Consider the following 25,043-nt stretch of genomic DNA (forward strand, 5'->3'; position numbering starts at 1 on the left):
GAAGACTGGTTCTGTGACTTAGTAGCTGAGTCACCTTAGACCACTCAGCTCCTGAAGAACCAATGTACTTACATTACAGGTGGTTGTGAGAAATGAGAGATTTCAGGGTCTGAAAAATGCCAAACAAATGAGTGGTACTGTTTGGTCTATAAGAGCTTTCAAATTTGCCCTAACCCACTTTTATCAATTTGTAGGCTTTAACATATTTAACTCTGTGTTTTTTTTTCTCCGTCTGGGATGTGCCTTTTCTATGGGGCAAACTCCGTTTGCCCTCCTGTGTCTCATGGTGATTTACTTACCTTATGGCCCCAGTCACCCTGTCTGTAACTGCCTGCGTGTATCTCCCATTAGACTGCGTTCCTTGCTGGGCACATACTCAGTTAATCCGAACAACCATTCCAGTGCTGGTGCAAAATAGATGTTTAATAAATAGTTGTTGAAGGAAGTTAAAAAAAAGAAAAAAGAACCAGAACCAAGACCAGAGTATTAAGATTTGTAATTACTAGTTCAAGTTTCAGGTCCTTTGCAGGATTCCTCTCCTTTGCTTTCAGCCACATTTAAAGTCAGGGCCTTCCATAGCCTGGCATTTTTCTCTCTACCTGGTTACACTGATTTCCTGTCAGAATCCCCTTACGAGGGTACTTTCAAGGAGTCAGAACATCTGAGTTCCAGCTCTCAGCTGGGCCACTAACTAGCTTCCTGACTTAAAAAATAAAAGTCACCGTTGGCCCAACTTTGTCACTTATCAACAGTGGTATTGCTGTACTTTGAATATCATGATTAGTTAGGAGATAAACGTTTAACAAGTAGCAAGTAAAATACCAAAGCTTGTGAATTACTCCTTTAAAAACACTAGAATTGCACCTCTAAAATACAGACTCATTCACTTTCCAATAAGAAAGTACCTGCTTTCTTGAGCGGGAAAGGGCTACGCTATCAAAAGCGGTGAGTTTTGCTGGATTCATATCCTGAATTCATCGATGGGGCTACTTCCTGTTCTAATTTCTGTTCACTTAGACACACAGGCTGGCTTCCTTTTCCTTTCTGAAGGATGCCACACCGACAAGCCGTTAGCCAGTTAAATGAGAAGGTGCAAATACATAGGACCTTAGGGGCAGACCAAAGCAAGTGCTGAGATGGGCCACACCTGGAGAACTCTAGCTGTTCGTACTCAGAGGGACATGTCCACCCCGTTTATGACCCACACGGCCTCTCTTCATTCCTCATCTGAGCCATTCAGGAGGGCCTTCTGATACGTGGGGTCTGACGTCAGCTTCTGAATCCCAATGATCTCTCCTCCTCTGTGCCTCTTTAACCGGATCAGAAGGCTGTAATAGAGACACAGGAACAAGTTAAATCCGCCCCCAGACTGTTCCTTCACTCCAGAATGTGAAGGCATCTAGTGGTTCTTAAGGCATTTTATCTCTCTCTCAAATACCATGATTACATATTTAACTTCTGAGCATTCATTGGTAGATAAAGGGATCATGATTAATATTTAAGTGTTGTAATTGAGATCAAACTTAGGTCTCCTGCCTCCCTTTTTATTATTTCACTGACCAGGCAGTAGAACCAAAAAACTGTGACCTTGAGTTGCCTTCTGTTTGGCCTGGCTGGAACTCTTTCTGGGTGAAGTGTGTCTGCTTTGGGTAGGGAAATCAGGAGCCAGCAAAAAAGGAGGGGCAGCTATGACAACCAATAATACCCTGTGCCAAAAGTCACTCTCACACTGGTGAAAGACAGGCTCTGCCATTTACTCGTTGGGTGGCCTTGGTTTTCCCATCTGTAAAACATTATGTCTCACAGGGTAATTAGGATTGAGTTGGGTAATGCACTAAGTGCTTCCCACAGTGCTTGGGACAAAGTACTCGCATAGGAGTTATTAGCTGTTATCTCAGAAGTGCACTTTAGTGAGCACTTGCTGCCTTGGTATCTTATCTGATTGTCACAAGGCCTCTGGGAAGCAGGCAGGACAAATGCAGGAACAAGGGGATGGGCTGAAAATTAACCAGGGACAGCAGCACTGCAGTCCAGGGACGGTGCCTTATGCGGCGTGTTTTCTATCACAACACAGGCCTAAACTCAGAACTGCATTTGCAGCCTGGGTCTATCCAGGCTACTGTGACCAGTCAGGCCCCTTCCCTCTTGGAGCCTCAGTGCCATCGTTGGTAGATGTAGAGTACCTGGCACAGAACTTGGCATTTAGTTGGTACTTGTTCAGTGGTCTTAGTTACAGAAGGTGGGTCACTAGAAATAAAAATGACGCCGTGTAATAAGTTTCACAAGGGCAGGGGCCTGGTAAGGAAGGAAAACTGAGAAAAGTCCTCCTCTCGGACATACCAGTGAACGAGAGCATAGTTGACGGCCACGATGCAGAGTGCGGCCAGGTAGTGCCAGCAGAAGCACATGGTGATGAATGTGAGGTTTGCATGGTCCTCCTGGTCCCACTTGGGTGTTCCAAAGGGCGGGAACAGCACAAACCCAATCTGGAGGGTTACACAGAGAAGACAGCCTGTCAGTCCCTTCCTGTGGGTACCAAAGGCATACAGACGTCCCCCACCACCTCCGTTCCCATACCCGCGTTGGCACAGATGTTTTTGTACAGGAGAAGTGCTGGGTTAATTCTGGTTTTAGTATAGGCTTATTCCAAACAGGATTTCAGGTGAACAATTTAGCAAGCGGAGCCTGGAGATGGTATCAGTACCTGCGCTGGGCAGATAGGGAAATGCGTCATCTCAGGGTGTGTGCTCCCTAGGTTCTGCTTACGGCATCAGGAGGATATTCATGGACAGAGCTACATAGGTCAAGGGGCGGGCGTGGTGAGAAAAGTGGCCATCTAATCCCACCCACGTGGTGTGTGAGTGCTGTGTCGCCAGGACTCCACTCGGACACGCTCCGTGGGGCCCCTCAGTCTGTGCAGTGTCAAGAGTGTTGAGTAATTACCTGCCAGAACCAGGTGCCTTGGAGAAGAACGAGTGTGGTTCGGAAAAGCTCCAGCACAATATTGTCTCGAAGGATCACCTCCAAGAAGATACTGATCGCCCCTCCAAACACGGCGCACAGCAGGAGCGAGTGGATGAACTGGTCCAGCGGTGGCCGGTTATGCACATGGTGGTAGAAGAGGAAACCTGCCCAGAGCCAGGCACAGCCGTCAGAGGTTGCCCGTTTCTATGTCAGCGTTCATCCTGCACTTTCGCTATAGAATGTCCTTGGCCAGGTTTTTCAGTACTTGGAAAATCGGCTTATATAACATCATAAGACAACAAATACACAGGTAAAACGTGTGAGTGTAAAGTGGGTTTACGCAGGAAAGGGTGTATCTTTAACTTGCTTTACAGAAGCTATGGTAGGGTTCAATACAGGACGGGTAAGTGAAATATTGCTGACTTGTAACAAATTGTGTGTTTACTTGAAATTCAGTTTTGCCTTCATTCACCTTTTTCCAGTTCTTCTGAGGTACAGAAGTGAGTGAGGTGGTTGGATTATAAAATGCTTTTTTCTGGCCCTGGCCGGTTTGGCTCAGTGGTTAGAGCGTCAGCCCGCGGACCAAAGGGTCCTGGGTTTGATTCCTGGTCAAGGGCATGTACCTCATTTGCAGGCTTGATCTCAGGTGCATGTGGGAGGCAACCAATCCATGTGTCTCTTTTTCCCCCTGCTCCCTCCCCTCGCTAAAAAAGAAAACAAAACACACAAAAACCCCAAGTAAACAAAAAAAACAAAATGCTTTTATCTGACCCCACTTAACATTGAGTTATATGGGAGATCTGCCCTAGCTCTGGGTGGGTCTCCTATTTGTGATGGAGTCCAGACAATAACACCCAGGGTGTGGGGTGAGTGCAGAGTTTCTCGTCCCAAACCCCAGGGAGTCAATCTTGTGTGGTGGCCCTCACCCCGTCTTCAGACAGTGCTCGTGTTTCTGTGTGGATGTGCACACGCACTCACGCATGGGGATGGGCTGGGGGAGGGCAGGGGGAGTTCGTGCACTGTTAGCCAGTGACTGTGGCTAACAGCCTCGTGCTTTCGTGTGCTCTTTGTGGAATATGCCGTCTATAGCATCCAGCGCACAGGACTAAGCCTGCGTAGGTTGCTGACATCCAGAGGCTTGGGTTTTTCTGGGGAAGGTGGTTATACTTGTGACCGTTCTGGGCTACTGTGCCCGGATCCCTCAAAATCACAACTTGACAGTTTCTTCCTTTTTTCCCATCCTTACCACTAAGTTACCTTCGTTGAATGCTGCCACAGCCATAACCAGTCTGTCGACCCCCAGGGGAACGTGACTGACGAGATAGGTGAGCATATCAGTGATTCCTGAGATCGCAAAGAATAGATACATGGTGCTGTGCTGCCAGTTCATTAACTTTATCCACTGGTTTTCAGAGTACAGGTGGAGGTGGGGCCCATCTGGAACAAACTGCTCTGCCAGGATCCCTGCAGGGAAATGAGGAAGGAAGAGTAGTTCTAAGACAAACAGGAGACAGCAAACCACGGAGTCATGAACGCGGTCAAGATGTGGGTGCAAGTGGCTGTGGTTCAGTGGACCCACTTCACTACTTCAGTCTAAAGTGAGGAATTTGCTGAGGAACCTGTGTAGACACCTTTCCTTGGATGGGCACCTGGCAGGAGGGGAAGTAGCAGTGGAAACGCAGCCACATGGGTCCAGGGGAAATCTCTCCTGTAGCTGAGATGGAAATAAGGCCCTGTCACTTAAGGGAGAGTGTGGAGAGTGTGGAGGTAACTTAATCTTTGGGTTCCCTCTGCCAAGTGAGCAGTGAAAGAAATCCTGGAAGGAAACAGGTTGAAAATAATAGAATCTGAGCAGCCAGACACTGGTCACAATGACACTTGTGCCCGCCCGAGGCAGGAAGCGCTCAGGTGTGTCTCCAGGCACGGAGTGGGCTCTGTGGTCTCGGGTCCTTCCTGCAGCGTTAGGTCTCAGTCAGTGTTTCTGGCCGCACCGTGTGTCTGAGGCAAGCTTTAGAGACTGAGCCAGAGGTGAAGCAGCTGCAGTGTTCTCGGCTCTCATCCCTTCTACCATCACCTCCTTTGAAAGGCAAAAGATCTGCCTTTATGCCTAGTACCCAGTGTTCTTGGGGCCTACAACAAGTTCTCCACAACAACATTCCAGACCGTTCCCCAAACATTTCTTCCTCAAACCCAGCCCCTTTCTCAATTTATGTATAAAGGATCCAGGAGTTGGTGAAAATGACCCAGGAAAAGGAAGTCCTGTGAGAGCAGAGACTAGGCATAGTTCCCCATTGTATCCCCAATGTGTACAACAGTGAATTCCTGGCACATGGTGGGAACTCCAGAAATACAACTTTTCTAGCTTTATTTAGGCCAAGTGGATGCTGTTCTTACCATTTAAGCAGTGTGGTCCCTGTCAGTTCTCAGCTCCAGAATGATGCGAAAGGCTTTCTGACGCCCCAATGGCTGGTGAGTGGGAAAATCCAGCTGGACCAGGCAAACAAAACTACCTTCACTAACTCCTGAAGCAGTAATTACTGTTACTGCTTCAGCTCCTCCCAGGAAACGAGGCCAAAGCCAGTAAGTGGCAAAGGCAATCGCAGAATAAGGCCCCTCATTGGTCCGACTTATTCCTTGAGGTCCACCAGGGGCGTGGGATAGAGGACAAGTGGAAGGGAGTGGATTTTGTTGGGATGGGGCACAATAAAGGAAGGTCCCTCTCAGTCCTCTGTGGGCCTCTTCTAGCCTCTGGTATAACTCCCCTCCATGACTGCTCGAGATTCGGAGATGCAGGATATGCCAGTGAGTAGCGTGTTCACTCTCGAGATTTAGTAGACAATTGGGGGGGGGAAAGATTTTTCTAAAAGTCAGCTTTAGTACTTTCTCATGACTCATGTACATGAGTTTGCTCTCTTAATTTGTTCTTTGTTTCTGCTTTTGTGTTTTGTCTACTTTTGTGTTTTTCATAAAGTATGCCTTGCGTTCCTACAACCTATACCCCCATCCTTCTAGGGCAGAGAATGTAGTTTATTTGGTAGGGTTTCACAGTGCACTAAGATCTGAGGTGCGATTAACTTAATTTTACAAAGTTCAGTATACAGCAGATGTTATAAAATGTTCAGCGGCCAACTGAAAACCCGTGTTCTGTTATCTCTGCCAGTGGAGACATCCATTTCACAGGGTCCAGGAAGTGGGCTCAAGGTTCTGGGTATGATGGGAGATGCCCCGGGCCCTCTGACCTCCGTGCTTACCAATGACTGGAAGTAAAGTTCTGATCGCAGCCTCAATGATCTCGAGACGCTCATAACAATTAGTCAGTTGGCTCCTTTTTCCCTTCTGATGAAAATACTTCAGTGGGTACTTCACTGACCACCACAGGCCAATGACCAAGAAGAAACTCCCTGGGAGAGCGTGGCCCTTGAAGTTTGCCATCGGGGTTCTAGGTCACCTGAAAAACGGGCAGCTGTTAGGTGGCTGACTGAAGAAAACAAATGCATGTCTGTTTTTCAACTTTGTCAAGAGCCTTGGAACATTGATAACATTAATTCGATCTAAAGTATATTATAGGTTGCCCTGGTTGGGTGGCTCGGTTGGTTGGAGTGTCTTCCCGTGCACCAGAAGGTTGCGGATTTGATTTCCGGTCAGGGCACATGCCTAGGTTGTGGGTTCAATCACAGGTCAGGGCGTGTATGGGAGGCGACCTATAGATGTTTCTCTCTCCCTTTCTCTCTAAAATCAGTAAAACATGTCTTCAGGTGAGGATTAAAAAAAGTATATTAGAGGTTAGTAAGACTAAGGACTGAAGCCCACAAAGACAGAACCTTTTGATTTGTCTCTTGTATATCACTTTGGTTATCATAAGGTTCCATTTTTTAAAATTTGGTTTTGCTGTTACATTCTTTTTTAAAAAACTTTATTTTTATTGTTGACGCTATTACAGGTGTCCCCATTCTCCCTCCACCCTTTGCCCACCTCCACCCAGCCCCTGGCCCCCCTTCCCGGCGGCCATCACCACACTGTAGTCTGTGTCCATAAGCTGTGCATATATGTTCTTTGGCTAATGTCTTCACCTTCTTTCATCCAGTCCATCCCTTCTCTCTCCCCTCTAACAGTGGACAGACTCCCCACTGATTTTCACTGCCAGATGCTATGGAGGCTCCTCTTCCTGGCTCTGGTGCTCTGGTTTGGGGGTCCTGGGGTGGGGTTGAAACCCTAGTCTCCTCAGGGGGGACTTTTGCAGCTGAGATACCCCTTTGGCTTCTCAGCTGCTACACCTGGGTATGGGGACCCAGCCCTTTCCACATCTCCACCCTTCTTACCAGTCTCTGTGTAGCTTCTTCTATAAATCCTTGGACATAAGACTCCTGTTCAGCTGTCCTTCAGTTGTTTATTCAGGTTAACTGCTCTACATTTTAGCTCTAAATCGGGTTTGGTGCCAGGAGAAGGTGTGTGTGCAGCTTCCACCTACTTTACAGCCATCTTGGATCCCTTTCTATACATTCTGATCTCAAATTTCACACTTCTACTTTTAAAAAAATTATGTTGTGTTTTTTTTTATTTTAGAGAGAGTAAGGGGGAGAGAGAGAGACAGAAACATCAATGATGAGAGAGTCATTGATCGGCTGCCTCCTGCACTCCCCCCACTGGGGATCGAGCCCACAGCCCAGGCATGTGCCCTGACCGGGAATCGAACCGTGACCTCCTGGATCACAGATCAATGCTCATCTGCTGAGCCACGCCAGCTGGGCAAATTTCATACTTCTTTATCTGATAATTGTGCGTCTTCCTGATACTTTTGGGAAGCAAAATCTTCTCTATTTTATTGCAACAGATCTTATGAAATGAATATTAGATGAATAAACTTAGGACCACCAGGAGAAAGGAACACTGAACCACCAGCTTAAGGAAAGCTACTTCCACATTCAGTAGAAACTTCTTAAACCATTCAAAGCAAGGTTTCTGGAATTCAGTATGACTTCTTTTGTCAAATGTAGGCCAACAATATTTGAAAATGTTTTTGGTGAGAGACTGGTCCAGTGTTTTAAACAAATAAGACACTACTTCAAAGGCATCACGGCTCAGCTTGCTGAGCATGCTCAGAACATGCTCTCTCCGAGGTGTGTGCACGACACAGTCTTTCTGCACGCAGTGGGAGCTGCGCCTGGCTGGAAGCCACATCTGCAGATGTTAGTGTAGATAATTGATAAGAAAGGGAGCAAAGGGGATCAGACATTGTTGAGCCTAATGGGCTGGGGAGCTGAATCAGACACAGAACCAGCTTGTTTCACTAGGAAGTTACAGCTTCACACACTCCCCAGGGGATGACAGCATCGCCCCACCAAGGATTAACACCCCTCCCTACCGGCTTGTCTGGGGGAGCAGGGGAGGTAAGCACATGAGCAAATGAAGTCAAAAAGGCGCATGGGGAGGAGCTTGGCCATAGAGCCTGTCAGTCTAACCTGGGAAAGGGATCAGTTGGCTACTGGATTGACCCATAAGAAGCCCAAGGAAGCTTGGGAAGTTGGTAAGTAATTTTGGAAAAGCACCTGGTCCTCCCCAAGCCCGAGATAACATAATCCCAGGAGAACAGAGAACTCTCTCTCACTTGGAAACACACAATCTCGTGCAGCACAGCGACAGGCCGCAGTCGGGGGGGGGGGGGGGGGGGCGAGGAAGGCTGGACTGGACTAGCTTTAAATGGAACAGAAACTGGATGGTGGCCCTATTTCTGGTCCTGATTTTCCATGGCAGGACGGACAGAGATAGGACATTGGCACCGTTTATTTTCACCCAAATCTTTTATCACCAGACATCCTCCCTTGTGGGTCCCTGAAAATGCCTTTTCTCGCCACACCACAAGGGTCCCACTTCCACTGGCAACACAGATACTCCTTCTCGAAAGGGGACCCAGGACAAGTTCATCTTCAGGGTAGGCAGTGTCACGGCAAAGGAAGGAAGCAAAGGCTCAAGGACTCCGAGGGCCCTCAGGGTCCTTCCCTGTAGGCAGCCTGAGGTCGCAGTGGCCCCTGCTTCGCCTCGGCCTGCTCTTCTCTAGCCTGGAGCCATTTCGCCTCCAATGGCCTTAGGGCCTCAGGGAAATGGAGCCTCTACGGGCGGTCCCACAGCTGCCTGAGCGGAGACTCCCGGCTTCCAGCACCGGTGTAATTTTAAAAGGCACCCCAGGAAAAGCAAAGCCAGAACTCGGGGCGGGGATCCTAAGCTCGGGCCTGTCTCAGTGTCTAGGCTCGGCGTGAGCAGGGCTGTCATGCTGTCAGATGCCTGGGCAGCAATCCAAATGGCTGTTTACTCCTCACAGTGTGCCCACAGAGCCTCTACAGACCAAGGGAAAGGCCACAGAAGGCTGGGCAGGGACATGAACACAGTGCTCAAACGGAACAAGTCGATGATAAACCTCACTGTAACTGAAGACATGGGCAAAGGAACGCACAATGTCATTTTCACCTAATTGGAATATAATTTGAAAAATTAGAGATTTGAATGCAGCTCTAGTATAAATGAGTATAGTCAGATTCAAATTCAGTAAAAGTCAAAATAGTTATATAAACACCACCTATTCTACAAAAGATTTCAGGCATTGTTTCTTTTATCCTGTTTACAGCAGCACAGGCTATGGGCTCAAAATAATGCGTTACAGAGAATTTATTCAGAAGGAAAATGATTTTTTCCTGTGGCCTGGGTGGGGACCTAAAGAAATGTAGGGTGGGGGTAAAATAGCACTTGATGGTGATCTAGAAAATACCACTTAGGAAGGTAGAAGACTGGCAGTCTGCACGCCTACTCCAACCCTGCCATCGGGTGTCTCACCCCGCCACTGGCTGCGCTGTCAGGGCTGTTTCACTCCTGAAACATTTACAGTGGAGGTTTCCACCCTTCATCGAGGCCTTTCACAGGCTTTTAAAAAATGCTTCCAGTTTTTAAAATGTCAAATAATATTTAAAGGTTTACAGTGAAAAACAGCAGCCCCATGCACCTCCCCCCGTGGTCAGAGAAACCACTTAAAATTCTTTCTGCTGTTTCTTCTGGTAATTACCTCCATAATTCTAGTTAATTTGTGCACACTGCCATCTGTTCACTGACTGCTGTCAGGCATTCTCTGTCAACTTCCCGGAGCTCCCGTACAACCTCTCTCTCCGCTTCTCAGTAGTTACATTACACACATTTATTGAAATCATTAGTTTCGTTACTATTATGACTCTGTAAATCCAAAGTCCCCACCGGGGCTCCACGTGACCTGTGTTCTCACGCTCTGTCCTACCCCGTCCCTGCAACACGGTCCCTCCCCTCTGTGGCCCACTCAACAAGTGCAGCCCACTCCTGCTTCAGGCCTGTGCACTAGCTGTTCTTTCTGGAACAGTTTTCCCACGGGGCCAACTGCTGTCTCCTTCACTTTAGTCTCTGCTTAAATGTTTCTTTACTCCCTGACTACTTTATGGGAAGTAGCAGATATGTCCCACTTTTCAATCCATGTATACTTCTAAATTTCTTTAATGAATCACTATCTGATATTACATATTATTATTTTATTTTATTATTTAAAAAAATATATCTTTATTGATTTCAGAGAGAGGAAGAGAGAGAGAGAGAGAAACATCAGTGATGAGGGAGTCATTGATCGGCTGCCTCCTGCAGCCCCCCGCTGGGGATCGAGCTCGCACCCCGGGCATGTGCCCTGACCGGGAATCGAACCCTGATCTCCTGGATCCTAGGTCGATGCCCAACCACTAAGCCACGCCGGCCACACTGATTCTTTTTTTTTTTTTTTAAAGCATCTGTCTTATCCACTAGAATGCAATCTCCTTGAAAGTAGGGATTTGATCTGCTCTATCATTGCAGGTAGCCCAGTGCTTATAACAGGGTCTGACACATTATAAGCACTCAAATATTTGTGGAATGAGTGCTGATCCAAATGCTGTATTGCGGGTTATGTTCAATTCTGGAGTTAACAGTTGCCGTGCTTTTCATTTGTTTAGTTTCCCACATACCTAATCACTTTGTTTTTCCACAAAAGAGCCAACAGATCTGTCAAATATCTACCAAGTTAATGTCCAGACATTCTACCATCAGATAATTTATTAGTTCAGCTTTTTTCCTAGAGGCCTCTATCCCAGAGCCTTCTAGCCTCCTAGTCCCAACTGGACTGTTGTCTGCCATACTCAAGCTTTCAGCACCATCTTCCAAATTCTCTTTGCCTTTTCCTGTTTTGGATCCTCTGTTTCTTGGACGCCATTTATTATTCTTTCTTGGTTTACTTTCATCGGTATGAATCTAATTATTCCCCCAAATATGCACAAAAGGTAGATTCTTTAAGAATTTGCATGGCTAACAATCTCCACCTGTTTTAATCAAAATGGTTTATTTAGTCTATTACTATTTAATATAGTTATTGATGTGGTTACATTTACATCTGTCATTTTGCTATTTGTTTTCTATGTCTCTTATGTATTTTTTCAATGACTCTCTCATCATTGATGTTTCTGTCTTTCTCCCTCTCCTTTCCTCTCTGAAATCGATATATTTAAAAATATATATATTAAAAAAATAAATAAATAAAACAGATCACCATTGCCAAGTTCATCTAGATTTTCTATGTTTTCTTCTAGAAGTTTTATAGTTTTGCATTTTACACTTAAGACTATGGTCCATCCTGAGTTAATTTCTGTGATCAACATAAAAAAACTCTCCATTTTCATTTAATATTTAAAGCAGGTCCCTTTTAAGATCAGGCCTGTTATACTCCTTTGTTTTTCCTGCCAGAAGTGCAGAAAAACCAGCTTTGCAAATGCTCCCTGCCCAGCCCCATTCTTCTGACAGGCAGGACCCTAGAGGCAGGCAGAGCCCGTATCTGCCCGCGTCCCTCCCCGGCCTCCCCCTCTCCCCCCCACCTGACTTAAGTTCACATCAGTGGGGCCTGCAGCCTGGCCGGAGAAACAAAACTACTTTTAAATTTACTTAGGTGACTTGGAAAGCTGAGCATCTTGATTTGATAGGAAAGAGGAACAGGGGAGGTAGATTTCTTCACTTACCTTGAATGAGGAGAGAGAGACAGAATGCAGACAAGGAAAATGGCTGAAAACAAGTACAACGCCAGGCCCGGCAAACGTCTTGCTCAAATTATGTTCCTTTCCCAGCGATCTCTTTACACGACCAAAAGTTGACCAAACCACTAGCCTTCTTGGTTGCCAGCCTTGACCTAAAGCTGCCACCTCTCCAAAATGTCTAATCCCCCTTCACACTCGCATTCTGTCTCATGTGATATCAAAAAGGAGTAAATACATTAAATTTTAAAAGGAAATTTGTCTTTGCAGAAGCGCTTTCTAATGTTTTCCTAGCTGTGAGTTTTCCTTAGAATATTCTATTTTATAGTGTAATGCCCACACCATTCTGTGTCTACTAGGGTGCTCATTCCTTCACTGTTTGCTTTTTATTTAATGTTTTTAAAAATTATGTTTTAAAGCTAGAATCCTCAGGGACTTAGGGCTATTTGAATGTTGTTATCCAAATTATTAGCAGCTTAAATTTTTAAAAATTTAATTCGGTTTTATTGTTGACACTATTACAGATATCACCCCCCACCTTGCCCACCTTCACCCAGCTTCTGCATCCCCCCCCTTCGCTCTGGCCATCACCTCACTGCTGTCTGTGTCTATGGGCTCTGCATACATGATCTTTGGCTAATCCCTTTACATTCTTTCATCCAGTTCCCCCTCTCCCTTCCCCTCTGAGAGCTGTCAGTCTGTTCCATGTATCCATGCCTCTGGTTCTATTTTGTTCATTAGATTCCACATGTAAGTGAGACCGTATGGTATTTGTCTTCCTCTGACTGCCTTATTTCACTTAGCATAATGCTCTCCAGGTCCATCCATGCTGTTGCAAAGGGTAAGAGAACCTTTTTTACAGCTGCATAGTATTCCATGGTGTAAATGTACCAGTTTTTTTTTTGTCCACTCATTTACTGATGGGCACCCCCACCAATTCGATAAAAGCCTAGATTTTTATTTTTCAGTTGAGGTTAGTTATTGCCTTGTGCCTCTTCATAAAAACGGACCTGTTCTATATCCCTACCGCATGTTCTGTAACACAGCTAATCTAATAAACAAAGTTAATAATTTGTTAGTGGAAGAAATCTACCTCCCCTGCTCCTCTCCCTAATCAAATCGAGATACTCGGCGGGGGGTGGGGGGGAATCGCTGCTGAAACTCTACCTAATCCTGGGAAGTGGGATGTGTGTTGGGTCAGTAGGGAAGTAGGTCTTGGGGAGAACATAGCATTTTACTGCAGAACATGATTTTTATACTTTCCGAATCTGCCCTTGCCAACAGAAACACTCATACGGTTTCTGGTCTGAGTTTACTTTGGAATCCAACCAACCCTGCCTGACTCAGCTTTCTCTTACTCTGCAAATAACAGGGCGATACCCCTCCTTCCCCCATGAGCTGCTGAGTGACAGAATGCGGCTGGAGCTCGAGGCACAGTGTTGGGATCCTCTTGCCCACAGGCCCGAGTGACCGTGGCTTAGTCCCGAACTTCCGTGTAACTGTGGAGTCCACCGCTCTCTTCAGATTGACAGCTACTGCTCTGTTATTTTCTCTGCAGGTGCAAGACCAGAATAACAGTCTGAACCCTGCTCTGGCCTGAGGTCACGATGCTATTGAACAAAATTATCACGAACAAGAGCTCATTTGCCTCCTAGCTCAGTTTGGTTCCTAAGCAAGAAATGGTCTCATTCCTGCCCCCATGTGAGCTTATTAAATACAAGACTCTCTGCTGGGTGCTGAGGAGATAATTAAACGAGTAAGAAATGGTTCTTACACTCAAGGAGTTGTAATGTAGTAGGGAGCTATATACTTGTGAAACACTGCATGTCGTGAGATACAGAGAACAATCCCTGTGGACGTAGAAGGGTGAATAACTCTCACCAGAGACTCCGAAGGGGCTTCAGAGAGGGCCTGGCATTTCGGCTGGGCTTCTTTCAAACTGTCACGAAAACGAGGCCATCTTAAATCCCGAATTAAAGACCGAAAAACAAATCTTGTCTCAATTCAATTGTTTCTCAAGATCTCATACAGAACACTGGCCCCTGAGTTAGAAGACCTGGGTTCTAGTCCCAGTTCTGCTGTGAACTCACTCTGAGCCTTAAGCAAGGCGTGTAACCTCTCGGGAGCATCATTTCTTCCTCTGTTAAGTGGGCAGTTTGGGAGAGGTAATCGCCGTGGCATTTCTTAGTTCTAAAACACTTTTCTTTCTTTGCTCTTAACGTAGCAGGACAGTAAGAAGCTGGGAGAATCCCTGGGCAAGTGGAATGGGGAGACTGACACGAGAAAATTAAAAAGAGCCAGTTTGGGCAGCTGCAGCTTGTGAACGGCAAGACCTAACCAAGGCCACTTGAGAGCAAAGGGTTTCTACCCTCCTCCCTGACCGGAAAATACACAGCTTAAAGCACCCTGCCTGGGAAAATAGAGCACAGAGGCCCAATCAATGCCATTTGTGCCAGCCAGACCCAAGGACAGAGGAAGCTGGAGAACAAATAACAAAACCCCCATCAAAGCCAGACAGACCCAAGATAAAAGTAAAACAGACTAAAGTATAATCCAAAATTCCCCTACACACTCATTTTAATGCATCAGCACATTTAAAATGCACCTGGAAAGCTGATGAATAGTCTACTGAAACTCTCCCCTAAGATTTCCTCTGCAGAAAAAAAATGGATTAAGAGCCCTCAGGACAAAGACTCAATGGTGGGCTGGCTCTAGAACCTGCCCATGCCCCTTCCGAGGCATTTACTTTTCATTTCTAAGGGTCCCCATGAGACTGGCAGCGGCAGCTCGACCTGGGCTCCCCACCTGATCCTGTCTCCAAGGCCCCCTTTTCTCTGACTTTCCAGGGAGCTAAAGCAGCCCCGCCTAGGCTCCCATCTGTCATATCACTGTGACCTTCACTTCCCAGGGAGCTAAAGCAGCCCCGCCTAGGCTCCCGTCTGTCATATCACTGTGACCTTCACTTCCCAGGAATGCTGCTAACAGCAGCCACTCCTTGGCTCACTTCTTTCCTAGAACATTTCTAGAGAACCAAAGCAGAGCACCGCCTGGGCTCTTCTTAACCGTATGTCTGCATCACTTGCTTCTGTTTTACTGTGTGCTACATACATTTACTACATGTTATCTCTAAACAACATAATTTTGCAAATTTTGAAATTTTGTATGTGTAGTCAAAGCATGTGGATCTTTTTCTTTCCACTTCCCTTAGTCAATAGCCAATAAACACCTTTGATAACAGGTTTATTCAAAGATAATTAAAAGTAATGTTTAGGCCAGCCAGTGTGGCTGAGAGGTTGAGCATCGACCCAGGATCCAGGAGGTCACGGTTCGATTCCCGGTCAGGGCACAAGCCCAGGTCACGGGCTGGATCCCCAGTGGGGGCCTGTAGGAGGCAGCCGATCAATGACTCATCATTGATGTTTCTATCTTGCCCTCTCTCTCCCCCTCTCTGAAATCAATAAAGACATATTTAAAAAAATAATTTCTAATATTAGAAGATCATTGAAAGTCAAGAATCACTGAACTCAATTACCACTTAAGTGAAGTTTTCTCTGGATAGAAAGGAATTTTGGTGGTTTTGTGTAATGTGACCAAAATTTGCCAAAATCAGTTGAGGTTCTTGAAAAAACCTGGAGAGACAATTTCTGTCTCGGTTTAGTTCACTTCGCCACCACACTGACACTGTAGTCGCAGGTGTCACCAAATGCCCTCCATATTGTCTCACCCAACGCAAAGCTTTAAAATATTATCTTCGCAGACCTCTCCTGATCTTGATACTACTCTGTCATCGACAGGCTCAGCTAGTCACTGATCTCTGAAATCATCGACTCCCTTTGGCTGTCATGATACCATTGCCTCCTGGTTCCCTCATGTTCCATAGCCTGCTTAGGACATAATCCTCTCCTCTGAGGAGCCCTCTCCTCTTGCCCGCCTCTTAGACACAAGGCATCTGGGACCCATCTTCTTTCATTTATCTTCGTCTTGCGAGAACTCACCCACCCCCACGGCCCCATTGGCAGCTGCCGGCGGGTGGCTCCCGCGACTCCATCAGCAGCCCTGACCTCGTCGCTCAGCTTCAGGCTCCTGCATCTAAGCCGCTGAACCACAGGCGCACACAGACACACACACATGCTTCCTACACACCTTAAAGACAACAGGCTCCAAACTGAACGCATCTTCCTTCCCCACCAAACTGGCTTTTCTGTAACCCAAACTTGGGCAATGGATTAATGTCCAGTCCCTCTTAAAGCCAGAATCCTGCGAGGCACCCTAGTCTCACTTCTCTTTGTCCCTCCCTCTGCCCTGCTGTGTCCCAAGAGACTGAAAAAGGAAAAAACTCTGCTTATTTTGCTTACCCGCATTTTCTGGTGTTCTCTCTTTCCTTTCCATGCCTACGGTTATCTCGCTTACGCTCTTACTATCTTTTGCCTGGACGACTGCAACGCCTCTCTGACCTGTTGCCCATAAATCTTTCCACTCTTCAGCCACAGTCATCTACCTACAATGTAAATCTGACTGTACCACTATAGAATTCAAAATATTTCATTGACTGATCACCGCACGGATGTAGCCTACTCCCCTTTGCATTACACATGCCCTTACCTGCAGGGCACAGATGCCAAGGCCCCCAGTGAGACCTGAAACCACGGATAAGCACCCAAGCCTATATATACTATATTTTTTCCCCTATCCTATGATAAAGTTTATAAATTAGGCACAGTAAGAGATTAACAATATTCGAATAAATATAAAAATATACTGTAATACAATCATGTCAATGGCGGCCTCTCTCAAAATATCTTACTCCACCGTACGACCCACCCGTTCACCTAAAAGAGCTTCCCGGCCTCTCGCTGGCATCTCTCAATCGCCAGCCTCGCTACTCTTGCACTTTGGGGCCATTATTAAGTCAAGTAAGGGTGACACACACACAAGCACCAGGGGACTTAGTCCATCTGATAACTGAGGTGGCTCCTAAGTGACTAAGGAGCGGGGACAGTGCACAGCGTGGGGCTGCTGGCCAGAGGGACGATTCACGGCCCGGGTGGGGAGGAGCCCGATGCACGAGATGTCATCGCACTGCTCAGAATGGTGTGCGATTGAAAACTTAGGAACCGTTTATTTCTGGAATTTTCCCTTTAATAGTTTCAGACCATGGTTGACTGTGGGTAACTGGAACCGTGCAAAGGGAAACTGTGGCGAATGGGGCTGCCGGACCCGGGACTCGGCTCTTTGCCTGTCGCTCCATCATCTCCCATTTTCCCCCAACACAAAACTTACTGGCTCACTGGGCCCGAGCCCTTTCCAGTGCCCGTCACCGGGCCCGCCCGCGCTCGGTTTGCACTACGCGGGCCTGATCTCCTTTAGAAACGCTCTGTGAGCTCCGGGTCGGCCCCACCTCTGTGCCACACAGTACTTTGTACATATCTTCATTTTTATCACTTCCCTCGTCATATTAAAATGACACATTTGCCTGTCTTACTCACTGGACTCTTGTCTCCTCAAACGGTGACCTTCTCTGCTTCCTCTGAAGCTCCCAGGGCTTAGTACAAAGCTCGACCTATAACAACAGCGCTTGATCTGAGATGAACTGATGGCGCTTGGCCTGAACCCTGAATCATGAGGAAACTGGCCCCGAAATCCAGTCATTAGTAAGGTTGTTGGCACCACTCCTTTTCCATATAGTTTTTAGAGCTGGGTGAGTCCTCTGAAGATCATACAGTGGGGGCCTCTTAGACTGGTGTATGGTTGAGCGAAGGGATATCAGCGGCGCAAAGGTGACGGAGCAGGGGCGCTTCAGAGTGGGGGGCCCAGAACAGAATCCGGATTCTGAATCCTAGACTACCACCTACCTGCCTTAAAACAAGAACTGCTACCGTTAAACAAATTATGTAATCAAGAAATCTAAGTTATCAGTGGCCTTTTCTCAAACAGGACTAAATGACTAGAGACGGTGGGGTCTTTCTATCGAGAAACTGTTTATACCAGAAAGCTGCTAGAGATATAGTAAGTCCCCCCAAAACCTGGCTCTGCCTAGTCACAGACACCCCACACTGCGTTCCAGGACACCCTTCTTAAACATGGACATTTGAATCAAAGCTCCCCACATGAATGGCAGAACCAAAAATAACAGAAAAAGAGACTCTGAAAATGAACAGACATTGCAGGCACCTGAAGAAAACTTAAAGTGTAGAAAAAGCCCGGAGTTAATGTTCTCAGAGAAACAGAAGATGCTGCATCCCTGAGACAGAAGGACACTGCCCTGAAACAAACCATTTGGAAGGCTCCCCGCCCAAACAAAAGCCTTTGGGAGTTAAACACAGGACGGCAGAAATGTACGAATTTAATGGAAGGGCTGGAAGAGTTATGAGACCTAAACGACGAGAGAGAGTTTTTAATGGAAGAGAGAAGATGAGAAGCTTGAAGGATGGACCCACGAGATCCGGCATCTAAGTGATTAATGTAAGTTTCGGAAAAACAGAACAGAGGAGGTTACACAGCCGAAGAAAACCACCAGGACTGCAGGATGCGATTTTCAGGTTGAAAAGGGCTTTAAAGCACCTGGAACAATGGCTGGAAGACCCCCCCACCCCATCAGCTAGCGACGCGGTGAAATGTCAGGGCGGGAGGAGTCAAGCCAAGGAAACCCCGCAGCGTCCAGAGGGTAAACCGAATCCAAGGGCGGGGGCCAGGGCGGCAGCGGCTGTGGGAGGCGCCTCAGGACTCGGGGCGCGGCCCCCAGCCCCCCTCCTCTGCCGGCCAGGCCCCAGAGAGCAGGCGCTTCCCGGGCCTGAATTTGATATAATAAAATTTAATAAATTTTATTAAAAAAAAATTTTAATTATTATTTTTAACCCTCGCCCAAGGATATTTTTCCCCGTGCTTTTCAGGGGGGGGGGGGTAGAGAGAGCCACACGGGCTGGTTGCCTCCCGCATGCACCCTGGGGGGATCGAGCCTGCAACCAAGGTACGTGCCCTTGGCCGGAATCGAACCCAAGACCCTTCAGTCCACGGGCCAGCAATCTAACCACCGAGCCAAACCAGCCAGGGTAGGGAGCACTCTTTAAGAAAATAAAAAATCACACAATTGCAAATACAAAATTGGGCGTGAAAGTGAATATTTATTCAGATTGAGAAAAGAAATCACAACAAATTGGAGCCATGGAGGTTCAGGACTCTTTCTTTTAAAATCTCTTTAGAAAATTTACCAAAAAGGCTTTCACGGAAACCTGCCCCCCTGACCCGCCCGACGCCTTGTAGCAGCTTCAGCCCACAGGGGCCCGGGAGCTCTGCAGGCTCCGGATAAACCTGCCCCTCTCCACGCGCCTTTTCTCCAGAAGCTCTGCTCCCGCAAAACCCAGGCACCAGGAGGCACGGAATCCAAGCAGCAGCAAGCAGGCAATTCACAGGCTGGTGGCCAGGGCGCTCCTAGGGTCCCCAGGGGCCCCAAGAATAACCAGTCCCAGAGAATGGGGGGCTGGGCAGGGATGTCTCTAAGAGAGAGAAAAATCACACTGGCTACTCGATGTTTAACTCTCTTGAGAGGGATTTTACCATCCTGTCAAAGTTTGGACAAAAATTGGCTGCCCTGGCTGGTGTTGCTCAGTGGTTGCAGAGCTGGCCCGCACACCGAAGGGTCTCGGGTTCGATTTCTGGTCAAGGGCATGTGCCTTGGTTGCAAGTTCCATGCTGGCCCTGGTCGGGGGCCCGTGCACGAGGCCACCAGTCGATGTGTCTCTCTCACACCGATGTCTCTCTCTCTCTTCCTCCCTCCCTTCCACTCTCTCTAAAAATCAATGGTAAAAATATCCTCCAGTGAGGATTAACAACAACAACAAAGAATTGGTGGTAAGTACTCAAAAAACTAAGCAATTTCAGAATGTGACACAATTACTCACTCCAGAGGGTAGGGAAAGGTTGTATAAGAAAAGAAGTTTAGAAATAATGGCCCATCACATGGCACAGTTACTGTAATATTTGCATAGTCATAATGTAAACACTAAGCCAACACTGCTATTTCAAAACTAATTAGAATATGTCGGGTAGGAAGTCAATAGATATTATCTAGAATGGGAAACAGAACTAGCCAGTAGCACACATTTGGGAGCAGGGTGGTAAACAGGAGAAACACATAGCCCAAAGCACCACAAGCAGTTGCCCCTGGGGGCAGCTCAGTAGGCTCCACAAAGGCCTTAGAACTTACGACTTTCATAAGACTGTGCATTTATTTATGTTGACCCAAACGGAAAATTAAAAAATAAAGCAATATCCTCAAGAGGAGTGATGCAGAAAGCTGTTGGAAATAAAATGCGGTGCCCCTGCTGAAGCTCCATCCCCCCCAGTTCAATGTTTTTCAACTTGTGCTCCTGCAACCACTTGGGTTTCAGTGACTGGGAGTGTCAGTTTATTATTCAGATTTATAGGCCCGTCCCAGACCTGAGCAATCAGCATTTCCTGGGGTGGGCTTCGGAATCTATAATTTTAAAAAGTTCCACTAGACCCACTGCATTATCTATTGCTTTTTAGTAAACCGAAGAACAAAATAAACAAACAACCCAACAACTGACGCAGCAGACAAGAGTCAACGAGTCAGGAAACATGAGGGCAGACTCCGCTAACTGCCTACCCAACCAGCCCCCATCCTCCCCCCCCTTCCCGTATTAATAGGACCCCCTATTTTGTTGTATTGGCCACATGCCTGACAAAACAGGAGCCTAAATTCTCTCAGGCTCCTTTCCGGTTAGGAGTGGCTCTGTGACATAGTTCTTACATGAATGAGATGTCACTGGGTGGGGCTTTCAGGAAAGATCTTCTTGTTATTTAAAAAAAAAAAAAGCCAGACTCGCTCAGCCGGTGTGGCTCAGTGGTTGAGCATCGACCCAGGAACCAAGAGGTCGCCAGTTCGATTCCTGGGCCCATGCCCAGGTGCCAGGCTTGTGTTTCAGTGGGGACGAGAGCTGCACGCTGCGGACAGCGGTTCAGGAAGACGGGGAGCCGGTCCCAGCCCCGGACGTCTCAGCTCCATTTAGTTATTTGAGAAAAACAAATTCCTTACTTACGTCACTGAAGTGGGGTTCTCTGTTACTGTAGACGAATGAAGTCATAATGACATCTCAAATGCTTTTTTGATAGATTTGTTTATCTTTTGAGGAATTTAATGTACAAACAATTACAAACAATGACAGTCAACGCCTAGAATAATGGTTAGCATTTCTTATTTGTTTCTAGATTTCTTAATTGAATGAGGCCATTACCTATTATGAATTTACAGATATGACCAAACTCACCTTTTCCCAACACCTGTATTCCCATTGCTCTTCCAACCCCAGAAGCAACCATTTGATAGATATTGAATCCATTTCACTGAGTGCTAGGGATCCCACAACGGGCCAACTAAGGCTCCTTCCCTCATGGAGCAGGGAGCGCAGTGAGAGTAGGAGGATCTACAGACATGAGTCCAGGATCAGGGAGGCTACGGTTTGCTGGAACAGACCCGCCCCCTACAAAAAGCAACAGAGGCAATCAAACTAAACCAGTCGATTTATGTACCTAAGGAATCCTCAAGGGACCACTTGCCAGAAAGAGCAGCAGTCTTAACATCGGGAGACCTAGGTTTTATCTGTAATTCTTCAGCAGAGTAGATGTGGGGAGCCAACACGACGCCCTTGCTTAATTTTTCCTGAATCCACTTTTCTTCTTTGGGAAACAAGAAGATTGGGCTTGATAATCTTTAAGGCTGTCCTCTGCACGTAAAATATTTTTGTGATTACATTGAGCAATGATGGGAATGAAACATACCAAACAAGAATGTCTCTGAATTTATATTCTAAGAGTTCAAGTCAGAATATATTAAATAAATGTTCAGGAAAAATCACAACTCATCACCCCCAAATTAAACAAACAAACAAACAAAACTACCACCCTGGCAGGAGCTGCGATAGTATGGAGGAGATCCGCTTAGAGTCCCGGCTGCCACCTACCGGGTGGAGAAGCCCAGGCCAGATACTCGGCATTACCCAGTTTCAGTTTCTTATTTATGAGATCGCCTCTTTCTCCCCACGGTGCTGCTGGTGGAAATCGCCTTGTACTCTGCAGAGGCCCCTTACGATTCAACACCAACATGATACCGAAATGCCTTCAATCCTGCCCGGGAAACGCACGCCTGGGCTCTCATATCTTCAGTCTAATTCCTCACCACGCAAGGCTTGTAGGTCTTTTGAGTTCCCTTCTCCCTTGTGACCCATCTTATTTTTACCCAAGAGAACAGGCGACAGAAACAAAAACAGCTAAAATTCAAACCCTCTCTGTTTGCTTTAGCTCCAGTCACGGTTTGGGGAGAGGGTGGGCGGTGGAAAGGGCAGCCGAGTTCAGACAGAGGGCAGGGACTGCGGCACTTACCTGCGGCTCACGTTCGGGGTTGAACAGAATTACGCATCATCTGGTTTTTGTTTTATGACCCGTCCATAGAAAGGAGTGTAGATACGAACTCTGCCTACATACGCACGCGGTCATTAGCCGATGACACAGGGCTGACTTCGGTTCTCCTACCCACAATTATGAAAGTTTCGCAATAACAGGAACTTTGGCTATGGGAGTGGCTCCACATATGGTAAAACTGCCCGGGTCCACTTCAAGCAGGAGGCAGTTGGAGGAAAAGAGATAATCCTTTGATTAAAGCCAACCTGGGCAACACCTGTACTTTGACCAATTCAGGGCCGCAGCCGATGTTAACTGGAGGGCGGCCGGGAGAAAAGAAAGCAGACGTCTTTCTCGTTGCCTGTTTTCTCCCCAGCCCCTGCCAGATTCCAGCCGCCTCAAAGGGCTGTTTGCTGAGATTAGGCAAGAGCCTTAACCAAGGACGCGCTGGGGGAAACACTAAATGGGGTAACTGGTGCTACACGTGAGATTCAACAGCTTCACCTGGGCGGCCGCGGCCCCTCCACCAGGTGGGCGAGGAAGGAGCCTCGGAGCATGAGGAAAAGGAACCTCTGAGCCAAGGCTCCGGCGGCTGTGCGTCCAGCCTCCACGGAAGGAGTGCACGGAAATCAGAGCTCCTTACGAAGGAAAACCGGGGGGCTGGCTCCCCAGATACCAGAGCAAATAACACACAAGCAGAAACCACACCTCGCCCTGCCTCTGTCAGACACGCTCCCCTGCGAAAGCAAGGGACCGCACGCGGCAGAGCCGGCCTAAAACCCCACCTGCCCCAGAAACGCTGCGGGCAGCGGGTAAGCGCCTCACCCCGGGCCCACGGACCCGCTCACGGAGCCCCCGCCCGGAGCCCCGGCCTCGCGTCTCACAGGGGACGGGGTTGGTGTCTTAGGAACACTGAGCCTTACCAACGACTAAAATGAATGTAAAAGTACAGGTAAAATTCTGAAGTCGCTTTATGAGCCAGACAGAGGGAGGGGCGGGGCGGTGGGGCGGCCGGCCAGGGGAGAGCAGGGCAACGGGGAGGCCGAGGGACCGGGCGGAGAATGGGAAGGAAACGGTCACTTCTGGGATTTTTAAAAGAGGCACCCGGTTAAATTTTAAAACGTGCTATTTCATAAAGCCACAGGTCTCCTTGGCCGCACACGAGCGTTGCTCACCTCCAGGGCTGGGTCCTATGCCTGCAGACCCAGGCAGGCCGCCACACCCGTCTTCAGGCCCCACTCAGCCTCCGCCACCGCCTGCCCAGCGGCGTGTTCGTGGGAGCCGGAGAGCGGCCCCGAGACTATCAGCCAGGCAGTCGGCCAGCCGCCCCTCATTAACAGACTCCCGGCCCCGGCCCCGGCGCTGTCTCCCGGCGTCTCCGTGGACGGGCGCTCCCACGAGGGGCAGCTGGGGCGCTGCGCCCACCGCCACGTCGAGCCCACCAGAGGCAGCTGGGGGGCCTCTGGGCCGGACGCGAGACACCCCCCCCCCCCCGTGCCCTGCAGTCCTCGGGTGCAGCCGAGGGCGGGGGCCCCACTCACATCTCCAAGCTCCTCTCGGGGCGGCGCGGGCAGCCCAGCCGGCGGGCGCAGCGCATTCGCCCGGGGCGCGGGGGCTCCCCCAGCCGTCCAGCGGGCCCTCCGGCTGCCCCGTGCAGCATCCCAGCCCCTGCCGGCCGAGCCCCTCGGGCCGGGCCCTCCCGGTGCGCGCCCCTCCCCACAGCGCGCATCTCACCTGCGCCGCGCGCCGCCGAGTGACCGGGGCGCTGCCGCCGAGCAGGTGCCGGCGCCCCGCCCGCCCCGCCCGCCCCGCGCCCGTGCGGTCCTCCCTCTCCAGGCCTTCCCTTTCCTCCACGCCCCTGGCCTCCAGCCGCCGCGCTCCGGGGCCGCAGCCGCTCCCTAAGGCGTGCGCACCACCGGGGCCGGCCCCTGGGCACCAGGGCCGACGGCGACCCCGTGACCGCCGAGACGCAAAGCAATCGCAGGGCCCGGGCGGGCGGGACCGGGAGCAAGGCTGTCCCAAGGAAGCATGTGTCATATCCTGCACCAGGATCCAGTTTTGTAGCTTAAGCTGGTGCAACATGGGTTTGTTGGTTGGTTCGCGCGCTCGCTCGTTCCTTCATTCATCATTCATCATCATCCAATCTGCCACAGCTAGGTAGGCACAGCTCTAGGTACTGGGGTTAGAGCCGCCAAGGAGAAGAAGTCCCTGCCTGGAAAGAGCTACTTCCTAGGAAAACAGGCGTCATTCCCTTCGTGGCACCATGCGGACTCAGTGCTCTCTCTGTAAGCTAAGGGCTGGCCGGGCTGAGTAGTTTTCCACCCCGTTGCTCATAAGGCCCTGTGGAAGCTGAAAGAATGCGGGATCTGGGGCCCCATCTCAGACCTACTGATGGGAATCTGGGAGGGGTGCTGGCAGGTGTACCTCCTGCAGGCTCCCCAGGTGACCAGAGAAGGTCAGGGCGGAGAACCTCCCCTCCAGAGCTCTAAGGCGCCTTCCAGCTTATCCGCGGTTAGGGCACTGGAAACCAAGACGGTCTTCGTGGAGGAGATGCTGTATTTAGGTTTTAGTAAAAGACAAAGGATACACACCAGCTGGGTGGAAGGG

At 48.6% G+C, this 25,043-nt stretch overlaps 1 protein-coding gene across 3 annotated transcripts; it reads right to left on the reverse strand.

The window, feature by feature from the left end:
• Nucleotides 1-403: 403 nt before the first annotated feature.
• On the reverse strand, nt 404-24,246 carry TMEM45B (transmembrane protein 45B). 3 transcript variants are annotated; one of them, XM_081123249.1, is made up of 6 exons: nt 24,171-24,246; nt 6,216-6,412; nt 4,222-4,428; nt 2,944-3,128; nt 2,341-2,486; nt 404-1,328 (listed from the first exon to the last, which is right to left on the reverse strand). In XM_081123249.1, exons 2-6 carry the CDS (start codon nt 6,394-6,396, stop codon nt 1,217-1,219), a joined length of 831 nt encoding a protein of 276 aa, XP_080979375.1. In that variant the 5' UTR covers nt 6,397-6,412; nt 24,171-24,246; the 3' UTR covers nt 404-1,216. The 3 variants fall into 3 exon arrangements, with proteins under 3 accessions (XP_080979375.1, XP_080979376.1, XP_080979374.1); XM_081123250.1 differs by lacking the exon at nt 24,171-24,246 and adding an exon at nt 23,978-24,120; XM_081123248.1 differs by lacking the exon at nt 24,171-24,246 and adding an exon at nt 22,419-22,576.
• Between the last annotated feature and the right edge of the window lie 797 nt (nt 24,247-25,043).

Source organism: Miniopterus schreibersii (assembly GCF_964146895.1).
Source record: "Miniopterus schreibersii genome assembly, chromosome: 20".
Lineage (NCBI taxonomy): Eukaryota > Metazoa > Chordata > Mammalia > Chiroptera > Miniopteridae > Miniopterus > Miniopterus schreibersii.

What these genes read in the sequence shown, in the direction of transcription:
- TMEM45B (XM_081123249.1), bottom strand. Translation starts at nt 6,396, where the DNA reads ATGGCAAACTTCAAGGGCCACGCTCTCCCAGGGAGTTTCTTCTTGGTC. An exon ending in TGTGGCAGCATTCAACGAAG is followed by an intron (nt 3,129 to 4,221) that starts GTAACTTAGTGG and finishes GGCTCTGGGCAG; the next exon opens with GTTTCCTCTTCTACCACCAT. An exon ending in AAGGCACCTGGTTCTGGCAG is followed by an intron (nt 2,487 to 2,943) that starts GTAATTACTCAA and finishes GTAACCCTCCAG; the next exon opens with ATTGGGTTTGTGCTGTTCCC.